This window comes from Hemiscyllium ocellatum, chromosome 46 (assembly GCF_020745735.1).
Source record: "Hemiscyllium ocellatum isolate sHemOce1 chromosome 46, sHemOce1.pat.X.cur, whole genome shotgun sequence".
Classification (NCBI taxonomy): Eukaryota; Metazoa; Chordata; class Chondrichthyes; order Orectolobiformes; family Hemiscylliidae; genus Hemiscyllium; species Hemiscyllium ocellatum.
In genome coordinates this window covers 5,138,760-5,161,548 of record NC_083446.1, presented here as the reverse complement: position 1 = coordinate 5,161,548, position 22,789 = coordinate 5,138,760, and the positions used below count along the sequence as shown (strand labels likewise).

The following is a 22,789-nucleotide window of genomic DNA, read 5'->3' as shown; positions in this document are numbered from 1 at the left end:
CACTCAGACACACACACACCCACTCACTCACATATACTCCCATACTCAGACACACACACTCCCACACTCAGACACACACACTCACTCACTCAGACACACACACTCAGACACACACACACTCCCACACTCAGACACACACTCCCACACTCAGACACACACACCCTCACCCACTCACATACACTCACTCACTCAGACACACACACTCCCACACTCAGACACACACACTCCCACCCACTCACATACACTCACTCACTCAGACACACACACTCCCACACTCAGATACACACACTCACTCACTCAGACACACACACTCCCACTGACTCACATACACTCCCACACTCAGACACACACTCCCACACTCAGATACACACTCCCACACTCAGACACACACTCCCACTCACTCACATACACTCACTCACTCAGACACACACACTCCCACTCACTCAGACACACACACTCCCACTCACTCACATACACTCACTCACTCAGACACACACACTCCCACTCACTCAGACACACACACTCCCACTCACTCACATTCACTCCCACACTCAGACACACACACTCCCACTCACTGACACACATTTACTCACTCAGACACACACTCCCACTCACCCAGACACTCACTCTCCCACTCACTCACATACACTCACTCACTGACACACACACACTCTCACTCACTCAATCAGAGACACACACTCCCACTCACTCACATACACTCACTCACTGACACACACACACTCTCACTCACTCACTCAGAGACACACACTCCCACTCACTCAGACACACACACTCCCACTTACTCAGACACACACCCACTCACTCAGACACACACTCCCACACTCAGACACACACACACTCACTCAGAGACACACTCTCCCACTCACTCACTGACACACACACACTCTCACTCACTCACTGACACACACACACTCTCACTCACTCACTCAGAGACACACACTCCCACTCACTCAGACACACACACTCCCACTTACTCAGACACACACCCACTCACTCAGACACACACTCCCACACTCAGACACACACACACTCACTCAGAGACACACTCTCCCACTCACTCACTCACACACACACTCCCACTCACTCAGACACACACTCCCACTCACAGACACACACACTCAGACACACGCACTTACTCACTCAGACACACACACTCCCACTCACTCACTCAGACACACACACTCCCACTCACTCACACACACACTCCCACTCACTCACTCAGACACACACACTCCCACTCACACTCCCACACTCAGACACACACACTCCCACTCACACACACACTCCCACTCACACACACACTCCCACTCACTCAGACACACACACTCCCACTCACACTCCCACACTCAGACACACACACACCCACTCACTCACATACACTCACTCACACACACCCACTCACTCACATACACTCACTCACTCACACACACACTCCCACTCACACACACACTCCCACTCACTCAGACACACACACTCCCACTCACTCACATACACTCACTCACTCAGACACACACACACCCACTCACTCACATACACTCACTCACTCAGACACACACACACCCACTCACTCACATACACTCACTCACTGACACACACACACTCTCACTCACTAACTCAGACACACACACTCCCACTCTCACTCAGAGACACACACACTCCCACTCACTCACATACACTCACTCACTCACACACACACTCCCACTCACACTCCCACACTCAGACACACACACTCCCACTCACTCACATACACTCACTCACTCACACACACACTCTCACTCACTCAGACACACACTCCCACTCACTCACATACACTCACTCACTCAGACACACACTCCCACTCACTCACATACACTCACTCACTCACACACACACTCCCACTCACTCACATACACTCACTCACTCAGACACACACTCCCACTCACTCACATACACTCACTCACTCAGACACACACACTCCTACTCACTCAGACACACACTCCCACTCACTCACATACACACACTCACTCAGACACACACACTCCCACTCACTCACTCAGACACACACACTCCTACTCACTCAGACACACACACTCCCACCCACTCACACACACACACTCCCACTCACTCACACACACACACTCCCACTCACTCACACACACACACTCCTACTCACTCAGACACACACACACTCCTACTCACTCAGACACACACACTCCCACTCATTCACTCAGACACACACACTCCTACTCACTCAGACACACACACTCCTACTCACTCAGACACACACACTCCCACTCACTCACACACACACACTCCTACTCACTCAGACACACACACTCCTACTCACTCAGACACACACACTCCCACTCACTCACACACACTTAGTCACTCACACTCCCACACTCAGACATACACTCCCACATTCAGACACACACACTCACTAACTCAGACAGACACACTCCCACACTCAGACACACACACTCACTAACTCAGACAGACACACTCCCACACTCAGACACACACACTCCCACTCACTCAGACACAAACACTCACTCACTCAGACACACTCCCACTCACTCACTCAGACACACACACTCCCACTCACTCACACACACTTATTCACTCAGACACAAACACTCACCACACATCCTCACACACATTTATTCACTTTCTGACGCATACACATTCCCTCACACACATTCCCTCACACAGACTCACAGGCACATAATTACTCACTCTCTCTCACATATCCTCATACACACACACACATACACACTCTATCTCACACAGTCTCACACCATTCATTCACAACTCAATCACTCTCTTATTCAGATACACACATACACAAATACTCATTATCATACTCTTTCACACATACATACTCGCTCTCACATATTCTCACTCATACATACACACTCACTGTCACACACACACGTCTACACATGTACATTCTCTCTCACACACACATACACTTACTCACACACGCTCACTCAATGACCCAACTTCCCAGAATGCCCTATTTAAACACCAGTCTTGCCCAGGGAAGAACCTTTCTGAGATTTCAGAATGAAACAACAGGAGGAGGCCATTCAGCCCCCTGAGGCAGCACTGCTTCACAATGGGCTCGTGACTGATCATATCTCTCCCCTCCACCTTCCCACTCAATCCCTTAATCCTCTAATGGCTAAAAATCCATCCTGAATATATCGAGAATCCACAGCTCTCACTGTGGGTTCGGAGAAAATTCCAAAAGTTCACCCCTCGCTGCGCCGCCAAGTCTTGGGATTGCTCCTGCTCCCAGACAAAATGGCTGGCCCCTCATCTCAGAATGGTGGGAGCTCACCCTGCCCTGACCGGCTTGCCACCCTGCTCCTTCTCCCTGCTCTGTCGAAACATCTGAGAATCTCATACGTCTCACCCTCAGGTCGCCTGACCTTGATAAACTGTGTTTCCAACCGCTGGCCTACCGGCAGGTCTCTGGTCGGGCAGGGGCAGCTGAAGGCTGCTGAGCCAAGGTGGGTGGTAGGAGGTAAATGTGATCGAGCTGCCAGTCTACAACAGGTTTGGAGGGGGTGAGAGGCCTCCTCCTGTTTTATGTTGAAGGATAGCACCGAGACCCTCCTATCAACTACAAAGTGAGGTTCGGCAAAGTCAGCATGGGCTGTCAGTGTGTGTGTGTGTGCACAGAGGGTGTGGGCACAGGCGGAACGGGCACTGCCCGTTGGACACCTCTGTTGTTGAGGGACCAGACAAAGCCCGCACTCCTCACTCCGAAACAAGACAGCCATGGCTGCGCTGTCCAACTGCTCAGCATCTCCCCAGCGGGGAAGCACTGTAAACACAGGAATCCTGCAGCCAGGACCTCGCCGCCCAACCTGACCACTATCGACAAGGCACAACGTCAGGAGAGTGGTGGGATACTCCCCACTTCCCCTGGATAGGGGCAGCGCCAACAGCACTCGAGAAGCTCCACACTGTCCAGGACAAAGCAGCCCCCCTTGATTGGCACTACCCCCACCGCTCCTCCCACGACCAACGCTCAGCAGTGTGTGCCACCTCTAAGATGCGATGCAGAAACTCACCCAAACTCCGTAGACAGCACCTTCCGAACACACAAGCACTTCTGTCTAGAAGGACAAGGGCAGCAGATACATGGGGGCACCACGCCCTGCAGAGTTCCTCTCCAACATATTGCCGTTCCTTCGCTGTCACTGGGTCAGGATGGTGGAATTCCCTTCTGAGGGTATTGTGGGTCAAATCCCAGCGGGGGAACTGCAGCGGTTCAAACACGCTGCTCACCATCACCTTCTCAAGGGGGGGGGGGGCAACTAGGGATGGGCAATAAACGCTGGGCACAGCTAGCGGCACCCACGTTTCATGAATGAATAAAAGTTAACCCACGGAGGCTAAATCCCCCTCCCCCCTCCAATGAGGGCAAAGTGAAAGGAGGAATGCCACGGACATGAGCACTCTCCGATCGCTGTGACCGGCTGGATCACAGCAGCTTTAGCTAGCAGCAAATAACTGTAGATGCTGGAATCTGTACGGAAAACAAAACCATGCTGGGCATCACAGCGGGTCAGGCAGCAGCTGGGGGGAGAAAGACAGCAAGCTGACGTTCCCAGTCCTGGTGACTTTTCATCACAGCTGCCAGGAAGGGTGGAGGGGGACAGCATCTCAGCAGTAGCAGTGGGGAGATGGCGTGCTGGGGAGAAAGTGTGTTGACAGTTCCGATGGAGCCTGAGCTGACTGTCAGACCCACAAGTGACGTTGGAGGTTGTCAGCAGCTCGTGTACTCCTAGGCACAGATTCGCTTGTCCACATGGCTCAGCGAAGCCTTCCATTCCTGATGAAGGGCTCTGGCCCGAAACGTCGAATTTCCTGTTCCTTGGATGCTGCCTAACCTGCTGTGCTTTAACCAGCAACACATTTTCAGCTCCCCACCCCAGCCCCAATCTGAGATGGGAAGTCAGTGCTTTGAAGATGTTTGGGGTGGGGGTGGGGGAAGAGGGGGAAGCAGGTGAGATGCTGGGATGGAGGGAGGGGGGGTGAAATGAGGGCAACTGCAGAAGCTGGGAGCTGTCCGATGGACAGGGGACGCCTGACTTGCTGCGCTTTTCCAGCAATACACTCCCAACTCTGATCTCCAGCATCTGCAGACCTCACTGTCTCCAAGGGGACTTGGTCAAGGAATTTGAAAGGAGAGGTTGCAGAGCTGGGGGGGCTCTTAGACTCACAATAAAGAGGAAAACAAGAAGGTGCAGGGTTCAGGGACACAGTGGGGGCTCGTGACACTGGCCTTCCAAAGAGCCACCACCGCTGGGCTGGGGGGGCCCGCTCTCAACATGGTGGGAGTGTGGAGATTCAAACCCAGCCCAGGGGGAGGGCTGGTGTGTGTGTGTGTGTGTGTCTGTCTGTCTCTGTTTGTGTGTGTGTGTGTGTGTGTGTGTGTGTGTCTGTGTGTGTGTCTGTATGTGTATGTGTGTCTGCATGTGTGTGTGTATGTGTCTGTGTGTGTGTGTGTCTGTCTGTGTGTGTATCTGTGTGTGTGTGTGTCTGTGTGTGTATGTCTGTGTGTGTGTCTGTGTGTGTGTCTGTATGTGTATGTGTGTCTGAATGTGTGTGTGTATGTGTCTGTGTGTGTATGTGTGTGCACTTGTGTGTGTGTGTGTCTGTCTAACTGTGTGTGTATGTCTGTGTGTGTGTCTATGTGTGTGTGTCTGTGTGAGTGTGTGTGTGTGTGTATGTCTGTGTGTGTGTGAGAGTGTGTGTGTGTCTGTGGGTGAGTGTGTGTGTGTGTGTGTGTGTGTGTGTGTGTGTGTGTGTGTGTGTGTGTGTGTGTGTGTGAGAGTGTGTGTGTGTGTGTGTGTGTGTGTGTGTCTGTCTGTGTACTCTCAGGTCTCTAGCTTTCAGCTTTTGCCTGATGTGGGACAGTTACCTTGCTTGCTCCTTGGATTTGTTGTAGATCTCCGTGATGGCTCGGTCCTTGTCGGCCATAAAACTTCTGTGGAATTCTTCCAGTTTCCTGCAAGACAAGATGCTCTGATTTACAAAGGTGGTGTTTCACTGGTCACAATTCCCACCATTTGCACTGCTCCAATACAACAATGCTGAGGGGGGGGGTCTCCTGGACTTGTATAAATCTGCACCAGGGTTCCGGCACAATTTAAATTTAACTCTGGAAGGGTAAAGGCAGTCCACAGGCATAGTCACTGTGATACTGCCAGATTGCAATGGGATTCAGGGAGGCAAATCTGCCAACTGTACGCAGTCTGGCCAACATAAAGAAGCAAACTCCATGTCTACAGCCTTAGCTACCTCTGCTGAAGGTTCTGCAAACCACTTGGCTGCATCAAACCCCTGTGCGAATGGGAGTAAAACCAGACGGACCACCCAGCGACGACCTTCACACTCAGCTTGATGAAGACTTTCACTGTCACGGCATCAAAATTCCCGATTCCACCTCCCCAACAGCATTGTGCACCCACATCCCATGGACTGCAGTCACCATCTCCTCCTCAAGAGGCAATGAGAGATGTGCAAGATATACCTTATCAGTAAGGCCCAGCTCCCATGAACAAATAAAAGAGACGGCACAGAGTGAGGGAGAACAGGAGGTCCACTGAGTGTTCCTGATGGTCCAGATTCAATTCCAAAAACCCCTCGGCACTTATATATATATACACATATATATATAAATGACTCGGATAGTAATGGGTTGGTTAGTAAGGTTGCAGATGGTACAAAACTTGGTGGAGTTGTGGGTAGTGTAAAAGGTTGTCAAAGGATATGGATCATAGAACATCGAATATGACAGTCAGTGCAGGCCCTTCAGCCCATGATGCTGTGCTGACCAATTCGAAGCTCATTTTCAATTGCAGATATGGGTGGAGAAATGGCAGATGGAGTTTAATCCGGGAAAAGTGTGAAATGCTGCACTTTGGGGGATCAAATGTTAAGGAAAACGATATAATTAATGGCAGGACCCTGAACAGCATTGATGTACATAAGGATCTTGGGATTCAAGCCCATAGTTCCTTGAAGGTGGCCCTGCCAGTAGATAGGTTTGGTAAAGGAGGTGTATCGCATGCTTACCTTCATTGGTCTCAATTGAGTGTTAGAGTCAGGATGTCATGTTGCAGTGTTATAAGACTCTGGTTCGGCCGCACTCAGAGTATTGTGTTCAATTCTGGTTGCCACGTTACAGGAAGGATGTGGAAGCTTTGGAGAGGGTGGAGAAAAGGGTTCCCAGGAAGCTGCCTGGATTAGAGGGTAGGAGCTATAAGGAGAGGCTGGAAAAACTCAGGCTGTTTTCTCTGGAGGTTGATAGAAATCTATCAAATTATGAAATGCACAGACAGGGCTGACGATCAGGATCTATTTCCCAGAATTGAAATGTCTAAAACTAGGCGGCACGCATTTGAGGTGAGAGGGGGAAAGGTCAAACAGGATGTTGGGGGGCAAGTTATTTTACACAGAAAGTGAGGGGAGTCTGGAACGCACTGCATGGGGTGGCGGTGGAGGCAGATACAATCAGTGTGTTTGATCAGCACGTGGATATGCAAGGAATGGAGGGAAATGGACCAAGGGTTGAGAGAGTGGTGCTGGAAAAGCACAGCAGGTCAGGCAGCATCTGAGGAGCAGGAGAATCCACGTTTGGGGCATAAGCCCTTCATCAGGAAAGAAGAAGGGCTTATGCCCGAAACACTGATTCTCCTGCTCCTTGGATGCTTCCTGTCCTGATGTGCTTTTCCAGCACCACTCTCTGGACTCTGATGCCCAGCAGCTGCAGTCCTCACTTTCTCCAGATATAGAGCAAGGGCAGGCAGAAGGGATGAGTTGAACTGGGCGTAATGTTTGGAGCAACATTGTGGGCTGCAGGGCATATTCCTGTGCTGTACTGTTCTATGGTCAGGCGCTCAGTGACAGGGACTGCAGTCTGGGTAGTAAGTCTGGGCTGGTGTCAGTCTGAGGTCTGGATACAATGCACCACAGTGCACAGTGAGTGGGCCAGGGCACTCTGACCTTGTTCAGCGGTTGCTCAAGACCAAGCGTTGCAGGAGTGGAATGTATGGTCCCACCAATAACATCCTTGTGAGACAGTCTGGGCCCAGGGGACACAAAATCCATCAGCACTCGAAAGAAAGAGGGTTAAAAACAGGAATGAGGAATATCTGAGAGAGATTAGGAAATGCTGAACTCCAGCCAAGCTGAGAAGACTCTTTGAAGCCTGAGTTCATCCCAGTATAAACAATGTTCCCATATAGGCCTGAGGACAGCACACTCCCGAGTAGGCAAATCCCAATTCACAGCATTCCCTGTTCACCCATCACCCCCAACCACTCGCTGACTCTCAGTGACCCCCAGGTGAGCAACACCTCATAGTTAAAATTCTTATTTTCAAATATCAAAACCCTTAATTTCAAATCACAGCTTGCCCACTCCAGCGCCTATACTCCCTCCCTATCTCAGTCACCCCCTCCAGCTGCTACACCCCCTCTCTATCTCTGTCACCTCTTCCAGCCTCTACACCCCCTCCCTATCTCTGTCAACTCCTCAGCTCCTACACCCCTTCCCTATCTCTGTCAACTCCTCCAGCCCCTACACCCCTGCCCTACCTCTGTCACCTCCTCCAGCCCCTACACCTCCTCCAGCCCCCTACACCCCCTCCCTATCTCTGTAACCCCCTCCAGCCCCTACACCCCTTCCCTATCTCTGTCAACTCCTCCAGCCCCTACACCCCTGCCCTACCTCTGTCACCTCCTCCAGCCCCTACACCTCCTCCAGCCCCCTACACCCCCTCCCTATCTCTGTAACCCCCTCCAGCCCCTACACCCCTTCCCTATCTCTGTCAACTCCTCCAGCCCCTACACCCCCTCCCTATCTCTGTCACCTCCCTCCAGCCCCTACTCCCCCTCCCTATCTCTGTCACCTCCCTCCAGCCCCTACTCCCCCTCCCTATCTCTGTCACCTCCCTCCAGCCCCTACTCCCCCTCCCTATCTCTGTCACCCCCTCCAGCCCCTACTCCCCCTCCCTATCTCTGTCACCTCCCTCCAGCCCCTACTCCCCCTCCCTATCTCTGTCACCCCCTCCAGCCCCTACAACTCTTGGGCCAGCTCTACACCCTTTCTAATGCTGGCTTCCTGCCTTGGATTTCAGTCTCTCCCCCATTGGTGGTTGTGCCTTCAGCTGTCTGAGGGTGGATGCCCTCGAAGTCTCTCCTCCTCTTAGATGCCTCAGCTCTTGGGGCTCGTGTCACTAATATAATCTGAACTGACTGAGAAAGCTCCTGGGGGTGCATTGGGAAGGTCTCAAATGTGTACAGACAGGAGGGTGCCCCCCCCTTGTGAACAGCCCCCCCCCCACAGTGGTGGAGTACCAATGGTCTGCTTTGTGTCACCTCGCTGTTTATTGGGAGCTAGCTGGGTGGGTCTTCACTACGTCACAAAACGGCTGAGAAGCAAATTCCGATTCTCGGCAACTGGGGTGGAATGAGAAATGCTTGCGGTCTGACCGGACTCCCAACTCTCTGGCCAACCCTGTGGGCCTTTAGTAACTGTGGAGTGAAGGAATACCACGGGATGTGGGCCAACATCCAGGGGACAGACCTAAACTCCCAGATTACTGCATTGCAATCTGTATATAACATGCAGCCCTAATGTAAGCAAATGTTAATTACATTTTCATTCTTTGCTGGGAGTTCACATCGTTGCTGATAAACGACATATGTTCACACAGAGCTGAGCCAGTTTCTGTAACAGCTACACACCAGAGACAGCATTTCTCAGGCACACACTATGAAGGCCTATCGGCGCTGAGAAAGATTAAAACATGGGAGATGTTTGGCTTCACATTGTTTCGAGGTGGCCATTGATCACAGTTCAATCAGCTGGAGCAGCACGTGCAGGGCACTGGGGTGGGGAAGTGGGGCAGGGAATGGTACATGGTGAATCAGAAGGCCAGCACTGCTACAACGGGCCAAATGGCCTCCTTTGTGCCTGTCACTGTTCTCTGTTTCTGTGATTCTTACTGTCCAATTGCTGCTGATACCAAGGCCCTGCCTGTTTTGGTTGTCGAAGGGAGAACAGAATTTTCTGCAGCACCTTATCATACAGCATACAGCGGGGGAGGGTGGGGGTGTTGAGTGTGAGTGAGTGTGCGAGAGAGAGTGTGAGTGTGTGTGTATGTGGTAGTGAGTGTGTGTGAGAGTGTGTGATAGTGTGTGAGTGAGTGAGTGAGTGTGTGTGTGTAAATGTGATTGTGTGTGTGTGAGTGTGTGTGTGTGTGTATGTGGTAGTGTGTTTGTGTGAGAGAGAGTGTGATAGTGTGTGACTGAGTGTGTGCGTGAATGTGGTAGTGAGTGTGTTTACGTGAGTGAGTGTGATAGTGTGTGTATGTGAATGTGGTAGTGAGTGTGTTTGTGTGAGAGAGAATGTGATAGTGTGTGAGTGAGTGTGTGTGTGTGAATGTGAGTGTGTGTGTGAATGTGGTAGTGAGTGTGTTTGCGTGAGAGAGATTGTGATCGTGTGTGAGTGAGTGTGTCAGAGAGACAGAGTGTATGTGTCTTTTTGTGAGAGAGTGTGATAGTGGGTATGAGTGAGTGTGTGAGTGTGTGGGGGGGGGGAAGAGTGTGTGTGTGTGAGAGGAAGTGCATGGGAGTGTGTGTGAATGTGTGAATGAGGGTCTGTGTGGGAGTGTGGGTGAGTGTATGTGGGGGAGGAAGAGAGTGTGTGTGAGAGTGAGTGCTTGGGAGTGTGTGTGTGTGTGTGTGTGTGTGTGTGTGTGTGTGTGTGTGTGTGTGTGTGTGTGTGACTGAAGGTGTGTGTGGGAGTGTGGGTGAGTGTGTATGGGGGGGAGAGTGTGTGAGAGAGAGTGTGTGGGAGTGTGTGGGTGAGTGTGTGGGGGGGAAGAGTGTGTGTGTGTGAGAATGAGTGCAGGGGAATGTGTGTGAATGAGGGTCTACGTGGGAGTGTGGGTGAGTGTGTATGTGTATGGGGGGGGAGAGTGTGTGTGTGAGAGAGAGTGTGTGGGAGTGTGTGTGAACGGGGAGTGTGTGGGTGAGTGTGTGTGTGAGAGAGAGAGTGTGTGGGAGAGTGTGAATGAGGGTGTGTGTGGGTGTGTGGGTAAGTGTGTGTGGAGGGGAGAGTGTGTGTGTGTGTGTGTGAGTGCGTGGGAGTGTGTGTGTGAGTGCGTGGGAGTGTGTGTGAATGAGGGTGTGTGTGGGTGAGTGTGTGTGGGAGGGAGAGTGTGTGTGTGTGAGTGCGTGGGAGTGTGTGTGTGAGTGCGTGGGAATGTGTGTGAATGAGGGTATGTGTGGGTGAGTGTGTGTGGGAGGGAGAGTATGTGTGTGTGAGAGTGAGTGCATGGGAGTGTGTGTGAATGAGGGTGTGTGTGGGTGAGTGTGTGTGGGGGGGAGAGTGTGTGTGTGTGTGAGTGCGTGGGAGTGTGCGTGAATGAGGGTGTGTGTGGGGGGGGGAGAGTGTGTGTGTGTGTGTAAGAGTGCGTGGGAGTGTGTGTGTGGGTGAGTGTGTGTGTGGGGGAGAGTGTGTGTGGGGGGGAGAGTGTGTGTGTGTGAGAATGTGTGAATGAGGGGGTGTGTGGGTGTATGTGTGGGGGGGGGAGAGAGTGTGTGTGTGTGTGTGTGAATGTGTGAATGAGGGTGTGTGGGTGAGGGTGTGTGGGTGAGTGTGTGTGGGGGGGGGAGGGTGTGTGTGTGTGAGTGTGTGTGAATGTGTGAATGAGGGTGAGTGTGTGTGGGGGGAAGGGTGTGTGTGTGAGAGTGTGTGTGAATGAGGGTGTGTGTGTGTGTGTGTGTGTGGGGGGGGAGAGTGTGTGTGTGTGTGTATGAGTGTGTGTGAATATGTGAATGAGGGTGTGTGTGGGTGAATGTGTGTGGGGGGAGAGTGTGTGGGGGGGGGGAGAGTGTGTGTGAATGTGTGAACGAGGGTGTGTATGGGTGAGTGTGTGTGGGGGGGAGAGTGTGTGTGTGTGAATGTGTGAATGAGGGGGTGTGTGGGTGAATGTGTGTGGGGGGAGAGTGTGTGTGGGGGGGAGAGTGTGTGTGAATGTGTGAACGAGGGTGTGTATGGGTGAGTGTGTGTGGGGGGGAGAGTGTGTGTGTGTGAATGTGTGAATGAGGGGGTGTGTGGGTGAGTGTGTGTGGGGGGGAGAGTGTGTGTGAGTGAATGTGTGAACGAGGGTGAGTATGGGTGAGTGTGTGTGCGGGGGGAGAGCGTGTGTGAATGTGTGAATGGGGGGTGTGTGGGTGAGTGTGTGTGGGGGGGAGAGTGTGTGTGAGTGAATGTGTGAATGAGGGTGAGTATGGGTGAGTGTGTGTGCGGGGGGAGAGCGTGTGTGAATGTGTGAATGGGGGGTGTGTGGGTGAGTGTGTGTTGGGGGGAGAGTGTGTGTGGGGGGGAGAGTGTGTGTGAGTGAATGTGTGAATGAGGGGGTGTGTGGGTGTGTGTGTGGGGGGGAGAGTGTGTGCGTGAATGTGTGAACGAGGGTGTGTGTGGGTGAGTGTGTGTGGGGGGGGAGAGTGTGTGTGAGTGAATGTGTGAATGAGGGGGTGTGTGGGTGAGTATGTGGTCGAGTATGAGAGTGCAGTGGGGTTGGGGGTGTGTGTTTCCATTGGTATCCTGAGCCTAGTATTTATCCCTTCATTATCACGTTGTGGTTTGTGGTAGCTGGCTGCTGCGCTCTCTGCATGGTACAGTCCTGCGGTTAAGTTAGCAGTGCTTCACTCACAAAGGAAGCAGCACACCCCATTTCCTCAACCACTCCAAACCGGCTCACTTCATCGAACCCCTTCAGTGTGGAATCAGGCCAGTCGGCCCAGCGAGTCCACAACAACCCGCCAAACAGCATCCCATCCAGACCCAATCCCCTCCCCTATCCCTGTAACCTTGTGTTTCAAATGGCTAACCCACCCAGCCTGTACATCCCTATGGGCACTTTAGTGCAGCCAATCCACCGACATACGGATCGTTCGACTGTGGGAGGAAACCGGAGCACCTGGGTGAGAACATGCCAACTCCACACAGAGAGTCGCCCGAACCTGGGTCCTTGGCGCTGTCAGGCAGCAGTGTGCCACCCGAAAGGGAACAGAGTCCAATCCGTTACTGAGCTGGGTCAGTCAAGGAATGTTCTCATTCAGTCTTCTTGAAGAGGACAAGGAGTGTGGCTTTGAACGGCACAGCATTCTCAAGGGTCCTATTTCTAACATACAGAACTGGATGCCAACGTTCGGGATGGGGATGGGCGCGCCTCAGGCTGACAGCTATCAGGGAACTCGAGGTTCAAAGTGGTGGAAGGAGAAAATGAGAGTGTTTTGAAGCTTCCTCGATGTGTGAAGCACAGGTGAACACGAGGAACGGCTAGCCAAGGAAACACATGGAAATGAGCACTCTAACTCACATCATCACTGAGACACTGGAAAACTCGGGTGGAGGGAGATAGTTCCTTCAGAGCAGTGTGACAGGGTAGACAGGGTGGTGAAGGTGGCGTTTGGCATGCTTGCCTTCATTGGTCAGAGCACTGAGTACAGGAGTTGGGATGTTCAGGCCACATCTGGAGTACTGTGTACAATTCTGATCACCTTGCTCGAGGAAGGATGTGATTAAACTGGAAAAGGGTGCAAAAAAGATTTACAAGGACATTACTGAGACTGGAAGGTTTGCATTCTAAGCTAAGGCTGGGACAGTCTTTCCCAGACGATGTTATTGAGGTTTATAAAATCATGAAGGGGCATGGATAAGGTGTAGAGCCAAGATCTTTCCCCCAGGGTGGGGGAGTCCAAAGCTAGAGGACAGAGGTTTCAGGTGCAAGGGGAAGCTTTAAAACAGACACAAGGCACCACCTTTTCACGCAGAGGGTGGTGCATATATGCAATGAGGTGCCAGAGGAAGTGGGTACAGTTACAGCATTCAAAAGATATTTGGACAGGTACATGGATAGGAAAGGTTTCGAGGGCAAATGGGACTCGTTCAGCTTAGGAAACCTGGTCGGCATTGGACACGTCAGGCAGAAGGGCCCATTTCTGTGCTCTATGACTCCATATTCACTCAAACTAATAATCAGCATGTTCATGGGGATTGCTGGGCCTGCATTTATTGCCCATCCCTGGAGGTAGGGGTAGCTGCCTTCTGGAACCACTGCAGTCCAAGTGCTGTAGGTACATCGACACAGTGCTGTTAGGAAGAGAGCTCCAGGATTTTAACTGAGCAACGTGGAAGGAATAATACCTGATATATTTCCAAGTCTGGGTGGTGCATGGCTCAAAGGGGAACTTGGTGTTCCCATGTACCTCTGCCCTTGTCCCTCTCTGTGGTGGATTTGGAAGTTGCTGTCCTAAGGATCTTTGGTGAATTTCTGCGGTGCATCTTGTCGATCATACACACTGCTGCTACTGAATGTCGGTGGTACATGGAGTCAATGTGGTGCCAGTCAAGTGGGGGCTGCTTTGTCCCTGGATGGTGTCAAGCTTCTTGAGTGTTGTTGGAGCTGCCCCCGTCCAGGGACAAGTGGGGAATAATCCCTCACCCCCCTGAGTTGTGCCTGGTAAATGATGGGAAAGGTTTTGGGGAGTTAGTCGCTGCAGGATTCCCAGCCTGTGACATGCTTTTGTAGCCATGGTCTTTCTCAAGCTTATTTCATTCAGTTTCTGGTCAAGGGGAAGCCCTGGATGTTGACAGTGGGTGACGCTGGCAATGGTAGTGCCACGGTAAAACGTTTAGGCTCCTGTGTAGGGGCCGTCATATGGCACCCATGTCAAATTACTGCACAAATTACTGTCATTTGTCAGGCCTGGGTCTCGACACGGTCCAGGTCTTGGAAGGTGTGAGGATGGAGTGATTCCTCGTCAGAGGAGTGACTGTGGGCTTTTTCTGATCCAGAAACCATCAGGGAAGGTGGCAGTAGCACCGGCATAGCTGTCGAAACCTCACACATTCCTGCAGAGTGTCAGACACTGGGAAACAGTGGCACGCAAGTTCCAGAAAGGCCCGACCTTTGTTGGTCTTTTGCTTGTGGGGAGCTCTGCAGCCTTTGATGCTCACACTGACAGCACATCCTCATGTGACAGCGCACACACAGCTGTGAAACGCATTAAACCCCCTCAGACACAGACACCAATAACAAGCTTATTACCCTTCTCCATCTCAACAGGGGAGGGGGGGCCTGCAAGCCGATTCCAAATATTTAGATTATCATTCGAGTCTCGGCAGCCAGCTGTGTTCGTGTGGGAAGTGGAGGGATTGATCCAGAACCATTCCCCGTCCTGCCTCTCCACACACTTTCCAACAGTGTCCTCAATTTAATGTGCATTCCGTAACAGTACGGGACAGTTGGCCCTCCATTCCTCTTTCTCTAGAGTACAAGGATGCTAGGAGCTGAGAACAGGGCTGCAATATGAGAACTGCTCAATGCAACAAGACGCCATTCATGCTCTCATCGCTGTGTCGGCTCTTTGAGCTCTCCAATCCGTTCCCTTCACCACCCTGCCAGCCTGCACATTTCTTCCATTCCAGTACTTATCGGACGGCCAGCCCTGGCTCCTCTGACTGCGAATGTTCCTGTTGTATCTGCTCCCCCTGTCCCCTCTGACTGCGAACGTTCCTGTTGTATCTGCTCCCCCTGCCCCCTCTGACTGTGAGCGTTCCTGTTGTATCTGCTCCCCCTGCTCCCTCTGACTGTGAGCGTTCCTGTTGTATCTGCTCCCCCTGCCCCCTCTGACTGTGAGCGTTCCTGTTGTATCTGCTCCCCCTGCCCCCTCTGACTGTGAGCGTTCCTGTTGTACCTGCTCCCCCTGCCCCCTCTGACTGTGAGCGTTCCTGTTGTACCTGCTCCCCCTGCTCCCTCTGACTGTGAGCGTTCCTGTTGTATCTGCTCCCCCTGCCCCCTCTGACTGTGAGCATTCCTGTTGTATCTGCTCCCCCTGCCCCCTCTGACTGTGAGCATTCCTGTTGTATCTGCTCCCCCTGTCCCCTCTGACTGTGAGCGTTCCTGTTGTATCTGCTCCCCCTGCCCCCTCTGACTGTGAGCGTTCCTGTTGTATCTGCTCCCCCTGCCCCCTCTGACTGTGAGCGTTCCTGTTGTACCTGCTCCCCCTGCCCCCTCTGACTGTGAGCGTTCCTGTTGTATCTGCTCCCCCTGCTCCCTCTGACTGCGAACGTTCCTGTTGTATCTGCTCCCCCTGCCCCCTCTGACTGTGAGCGTTCCTGTTGTATCTGCTCCCCCTGCCCCCTCTGACTGTGAGCATTCCTGTTGTATCTGCTCCCCCTGCCCCCTCTGACTGTGAGCATTCCTGTTGTATCTGCTCCCCCCTGCCCCCTCTGACTGCGAACGTTCCTGTTGTATCTGCTCCCCTTGCCCCCTCTGACTGTGAGCGTTCCTGTTGTACCTGCTCCCCCTGCCCCCTCTGACTGCGAACGTTCCTGTTGTATCTGCTCCCCTTGTCTTTTCAGGCAGCACATTCCAGAACTCGCCACCTGAAACAAAACATTCTCATCTCCTCAGAGTTTCCCATTTCTCTTCAATCTGTTTCCCTCTCGTTATGGACCCTCCTGCTGTTGGGAACAGTTTCCACCTTTCTACTCTCTGGCTCCCTCCGAATTGCCTCTGGATAATCTCCCAGAGGCTGACGCTACTGCGGGAGAGCTGCTCTCTCTGAGAAGCTGTCTTTCAGAGATTACATCCCTGCACGTCCAGCTCGCGGGCAGAGCTGTAAGTTCCCAGGTCCTGTATTGGAAGGACAGTCGCTGGGCGCTCTCTGCAGTATTTATTCCTCAACCTCCCTCAGAAAACCAAACATGTGACTCATTGGTGCTGTCTACGGAAGCTTAGTGTGTATACACACACACACACACACACACACACACACACACACACACACACACACACACACACACACACACACACACACACACTGATGGTCCTCCAGTTGTGAAAGGTGCTAGGCAAATGCAAAAGCTGTCTTCGCCTGGGAGACCCTGTATTTGGTACAGAAACATGCAGCAATGCTGGAGGTGCTGTCCTGTGGCTCAGGTATGAGGCCAGGACCTGCCGCCTTGTGAAACCGAACATGAAGGATCACACGCCACATTTTTTGGAAAAGCAAGATATTCTCCTGGACAACATTCACATTCAGCTCAAACCACCCACAACTGGCCTTCATAACCCTGATCCAATTCAGCATGGGACTCGGCTACCAAACCTTTCCAAACTCCCATTAATATACCCTCCCAGGAGACTCCAGTCTGATCGGAACAGAACACTGAGGCACTTGATTAAACTGGGATTGATTGACAACAAGGTAGACTTATTGAAGGAGCTTTACTTTGGTTTGAACCCTGTGCTGTCCCTGTCCTGGGGGTGTTTGATGGGGGACAGTGTAGAGGAAGCTTTACTCAGTATCTAACTCTGTGTGGGTACCTTCTCTGGGAGTGTTTGATGGGGGAGGGGGGGAGGTGACAGTCTAGAGGGAGCTTTACTCTGTATCTAACCCCGTGCTGCCCCTATCCTGGGAGTGTTTGATGGGGGGGACAGTGCAGAGGGAGCTTTACTGTGTATCTAACCCTGTGCTGTCCCTGTCCTGGGAGTGTTTGATGGGGGGGACAGTGCAGAGGGAGCTTTACTGTGTATCTAACCCCGTGCTGTCCCTGTCCTGGGGGAGTGTTTGATGGGGGACAGTGTAGGGGCAGCTTTACTTTGTATATAACCCCGTGCTGTCTCTGTCCTGGGAGTGTTTGATGGGGGACAGTGTAGAGGCAGCTTTACTCTGTATCTAATTCTGTGTAGTACCTGTCCTGGGAGTGTTCGATGGGAGGAGAGTGTAGAGGTAGCTTTACTCTGTATCTAACCCCGTGCTGTCCCTGTCCTGGGGAGTATTTGATGGGGGGACAGTGTAGAGGCAGCTTTACTCTGTATCTAATTCTGTGTAGTACCTGTCCTGGGAGTGTTTGATGGGGGGACAGTATAGAAGGAGCTTTACTCTGTATCTAACCCCGTGCTGTCCCTGTCCTGGGGAATGTTTGATGGGGGACAGTATTGAGGGAAGCTTCACTCTGTATCTAACTCTGTGTAATACCTATCCTGGGAGTGTTTGATGGGGGGACAGTGTAGAGGGAGCTTTACTCTGTATCTAACCCCGTGCTGTCCCTGTCCTGGGAGTGTTTGATGGGGGACAGTATAGAAGAAGCTTTACTCTGTATCTAACCCCGTGCTGTCCCTGTCCTGGGGAGTGTTTGATGGGGGACAATGTAGAGGGAGCTTTACTCTGTATCTAACCCCGTGCTGTCCCTGTCCTGGGAGTGTTTGATGGGGGGACAGTGTAGAGGGAGCTTTACTCTGTATCTAACCCCATGCTGTCCCTGTCCTGGGAGTGTTTGATGGGGGACAGTGTAGGGGCAGCTTTACTCTGTATCTAACCCCGTGCTGTCCCTGTCCTGGGAGTGTTTGATGGGGGACAGTATAGAAGAAGCTTTACTCTGTATCTAACCCCGTGCTGTCCCTGTCCTGGGAGTGTTTGATGGGGGACAGTATAGAAGAAGCTTTACTCTGTATCTAACCCCGTGCTGTCCCTGTCCTGGGAGTGTTTGATGGGGGACAGTGTAGGGGCAGCTTTACTCTGTATCTAACCCCGTGCTGTCCCTGTCCTGGGAGTGTTTGATGGGGGACAGTGTAGGGGCAGCTTTACTCTGTATCTAACCCCGTGCTGTCCCTGTCCTGGGAGTGTTTGATGGGGGACAGTATAGAAGAAGCTTTACTCTGTATCTAACCCCGTGCTGTCCCTGTCCTGGGGAGTGTTTGATGGGATGCAATCAGGGACATAGCAAAGGGAACCTGAAGGTAGGAAAGGATGAACAATATAACACGGGGAGACCTCATGGTGGAGAAATGTCTTGTACAAAAACAACACTCACTCAAACTCCGATCCGGTGGGAAGTGGGTAACCGAGGCAGTGGTGTAATGAGCTGTGACGCGAAACATTAATCAAACCCCTCAGGACATTTTTAGTTGGCCAGCAGATCTGGAAATGAAGACATCTACTCAATTTATCAGAGCAAAAGGATTTTTGAAAAGGGATGGTGTTGGCAGCTGGAGGACAGCTCCTAGAGAGTTTCTGACTTGGCAAAATGTGTGTTGTGGATGCAGCAAGAGCTGAACAATCTCGCATGTCTGTAGCGCCTCTCTCGACCTCTAGACGCCTCCAATCGCTTCACAGCCAACGAAGCTCTCTTGTTCTGCCTCTATTACACAGCAAGCCCCCACAAACAGCTAACTGATAACCTCCCAGCAGGTGTGCTCCTTGAGCCTCCATTTTGGCCCCAAAGATGTGGGGGAGGACTGGCCTCGCCCCACCTGCCTGACGTGGACTCTGGGATCTGTTCCAGAGGGGACCTGGGGTCTTGGCTCGAACAATCACTTGGAAGGTGGTACTGCTGACACTGCAGCACTAACCCCACACTCTCAGCGGGTTTATGGATCTGGAGAGGATCTCAATCCCACGTGTCAGAGATAGGAAGCCAGCACATCAGCACTGGAGAAGCTCAATGCCTTCCAGGGTGGAGAAGCAACTATTAATGAAGAGATCCAGCACTGGCTCCAGTGTGAGCATATAGCCTTCAGCCCCTTGAGGAAAAGGGGATTTGAGGACAACATCAGATCCGACACCAAGCTGTGGTGGCCCTGAGACATGGACTGTCTACAGCAGGCACCTCAAGGCACAGCAGCAGCCCCACCAATCCTGTCAATCTGCCGGGAAGAAAGATGCAGTGTCCTTCACCAGGCCGACAGCCCCAGTACAGAGGCATTGACGCCCCTTGATCGGCTGTGATGGGCTGGGCACATCGTTGGTGTGATTGACACCGGATTCCCTGAGCAGGTGCTCTATTCCCAGCTGAAACAGCAGGCGAGCCCCACGTGGACTGGTCTCACCGGCAAAGTGCAGAATTCCCATGGACACTTGGGAATCACTGGCCGAACACTGTCCAAAGTGGAGGAGAAGGTGTCAGGCACCTCGGGACTTGCCATTGGGGAGAAGTGGGTGCCAGGTGAAAGGATCGCCCTACCACACCAACTGCCCCACCCAGCCCACCTGCGGTCGCCCCATCAGCCGCCTACGGACTCACCTCGAGTGTGGAACAGAATCATCCTCCTCTGTGAGGGGCCACCAATGAATGAATGAATTAGTTCAACTGACATAGGGCGATCTCCCAGGAACTCAGTACCACTGAAGTGGGTACCAAGCCCAAGATACGGTGCAGTAGCCTCAGACTGTGATGGAATAACCCCCCACCATTGCCCTGGATTGGTGCACCTAAGGAGCTCGACACCATCCAGGACAAAAGCAGCTGCTGGACTGGCATCAAATTTGCTGCGCATGCTTCAGCCTTATCCTTTGGCACCAAAGTGTTGGGCTCTTGCATCATTGAGAATGGGAATGTCTGTGAGGACTCCTCCTCCAGTGAGTTGGTCAATTGCCCACCACCACGCACAGCCTGATGTGGCAGGACTACAGAGCTTCGATCTGATCTGTTGGTTGTGGGATCGCTTAGCTCTGTATTATGGACCAGACCAAACTGCCTCAAAATACATTAAGAAGATAGCTTAGACCCTAGCTTTTCTCTTTATTTACAGGTAAGTGTAAGGTGTTGCAGTCCAGATGCAATTCAATTGGTCAAACTACTCAACTTTAAGCAAACCGCACTTTCTTTCTACACTACAGTTAAAATACAGTCAAAATAAAAGTAAAGAACATTGGCTTAACTGTAACGCTATTGAAATGCTTAACAAAGTAATATATATTAACTACTACTAATTAACTGCTCTAATATAGTAACATCCCACAAACACACCCTAGGCAAAGGCAAATTCAGTAAAGTACATGCAATTCTAGCAGCGGGGAAAGAACCCCAGCTTTCAGTTGTAACAGAGAGAGCAATAAGAGCTTCTACATCCAGCTTCAAGACCCCAGCAATTGCTACTGAAAGCTAGAATTAAAAATCCTGATTCTGTGGGAGCCTGACGCCACCCATTCAGGCTGCTTCTATTGTTCCAACTTTTTAAAAAACCCCAAGGATTCACAGTAAAGTGTTTACTGGCTTTGAGCAGATTGCTCGACACCTCTGTCTCAACCTTTGTTCATGAAACAACAGGAGAAAATATACCTCTTAAAGCCATTGTATTGTCACACGTGTCTCTCACTTGCTGCTTATGCTGCTTGGTATATGATTACCAACGTTTTCCATGTTTGGTAGCTTCACCAGGTCAACACCTCAGCCTTAGGTCTGCCTGGTGCTGCATGCCCTCCTGCACTCTCCACTGAACCTGCCTTGATGGTAATGGTTGATTCGGGCATATGCCTGGCCATGAGATTGCAGGATTGAGCTGAAGTACAATTCTGTTGTTGTTGATGGCCCACAGCACCCCATGGAAGACCATGAGTCTTAAGGCAAAACATTGGAACGCCGTCCCTGCCAGCATTGCAGCACAAGTGCAGCACTTCAGGGGGCAATTAGGGATGGGTGATACATGCGGAGCCTTGCCAGAGATGCTCACATCCTCTGAATGGTGAAGGAAAACCTTCCTGAGGCAGAGAGGTGACCGGCAATGAAGCCTCCTGGCCAGCCTGCTGTCAGCTGTCAGCCTGCTAACAGGGCCTTTCATGCATTCAGGGCCCCGCAGCTGGTTAGGCATCTCCCTGGCACCCTGCACTCCGAGAGCACACCCATTCAACCCTCCCCTCCACCCCCGCGTCCAGCAGCTGCTGTCCAATCGCACCAGCTCAGTTGATTGACTTGGAAGGCGTCAACAGGTCAATGCGGCCTTGGGGGCACCCTCCCACACACCTTTGCCAGGCTGGAAAGGTACGTGGGCAGGAGCACGTGCGTGGGAAAGGGATGGAAATCCTGGCCAGAGGATTCCCTCGCGGTCCGGCATCGGAATGTATCGAGAGATCAGTGCTGCAGATGTGTGAAGTCATTCCTCCGAGGAAGCCCAGAAATGGACAGTGAGATTCCGTGTGTGGCCTTGATGCTGTGGTTTCATACCAGCGGCGGTTCACTGCAGCTGTTGACACACGAGCCCTACTGTGTACAAATATTGGCTTTTCTATTATCCTTCCAGGAGTTCAAAGGCCTCTTTGCTGCTTTGCCAAATGTGCTTTCAATTAGATCCTTTCCCTTGTCCTGTCCTCAGAGCAGCAACGCAGCTCGGTTCACCTGGGAGGGTCAACAGACCAAACTGCCTTGTGCTCCCTTCCATTGTTGCTACTTCTCAGGAGGTGGCTGTTCAGCCCGTCTGGCCTGTGCAGGCTCTCTCGCTGCACTCTGCCTCAGTCCTCCCACCTCCCCTTTCCCCGGTGCCCTGCAACCTCTTTAATGTCTCAGGGAATGAAACCTCCACTTCCTGCTCTCTCAGCGAGCACATCCCAGCTCCATACCGGGTCCCAGGTCAAAACAACAACCCTTTTCACCTGCCATCGCTGTCAAACATTTCAAATCCATGCACGCCTGTTCTTTCATTTCTCCTGATCTACTGTGTCCAGATCTCTCAGTTTCTTGAACGCCTTAAATCTCCTCTGGGTCTTCTCATTCCCAAGACAGAGGGTCCCCAATCTCCAATCGATCCACATAATTCCAGTCTCTTGTTCCTTGGAGACACGGGAAGAAAAGCCGTGTTGTTTCCCACCCGCAACCCCGACACGGACGCAGAATGAGCTCTGATTGTCCGCTCATGATCTCACGCCTGCTTGTGGGATCTTGCTGTGTGCACGGTGGATTTCCTCCG

General features: G+C 52.1%; 1 protein-coding gene across 1 annotated transcript in view; it reads right to left on the bottom strand.

The window, feature by feature from the left end:
• dnajc4 (DnaJ (Hsp40) homolog, subfamily C, member 4) overlaps positions 1 to 22,789 on the bottom strand; it is a 107,595-nt gene that overhangs the window by 13,700 nt on the left and 71,106 nt on the right. Inside the window, exon 7 of the mRNA XM_060855509.1 lies at positions 5,939 to 6,025. Coding sequence (XP_060711492.1) covers positions 5,939 to 6,025 — 87 coding nt within the window. The remainder of the gene's footprint in view (positions 1 to 5,938; positions 6,026 to 22,789) is intronic.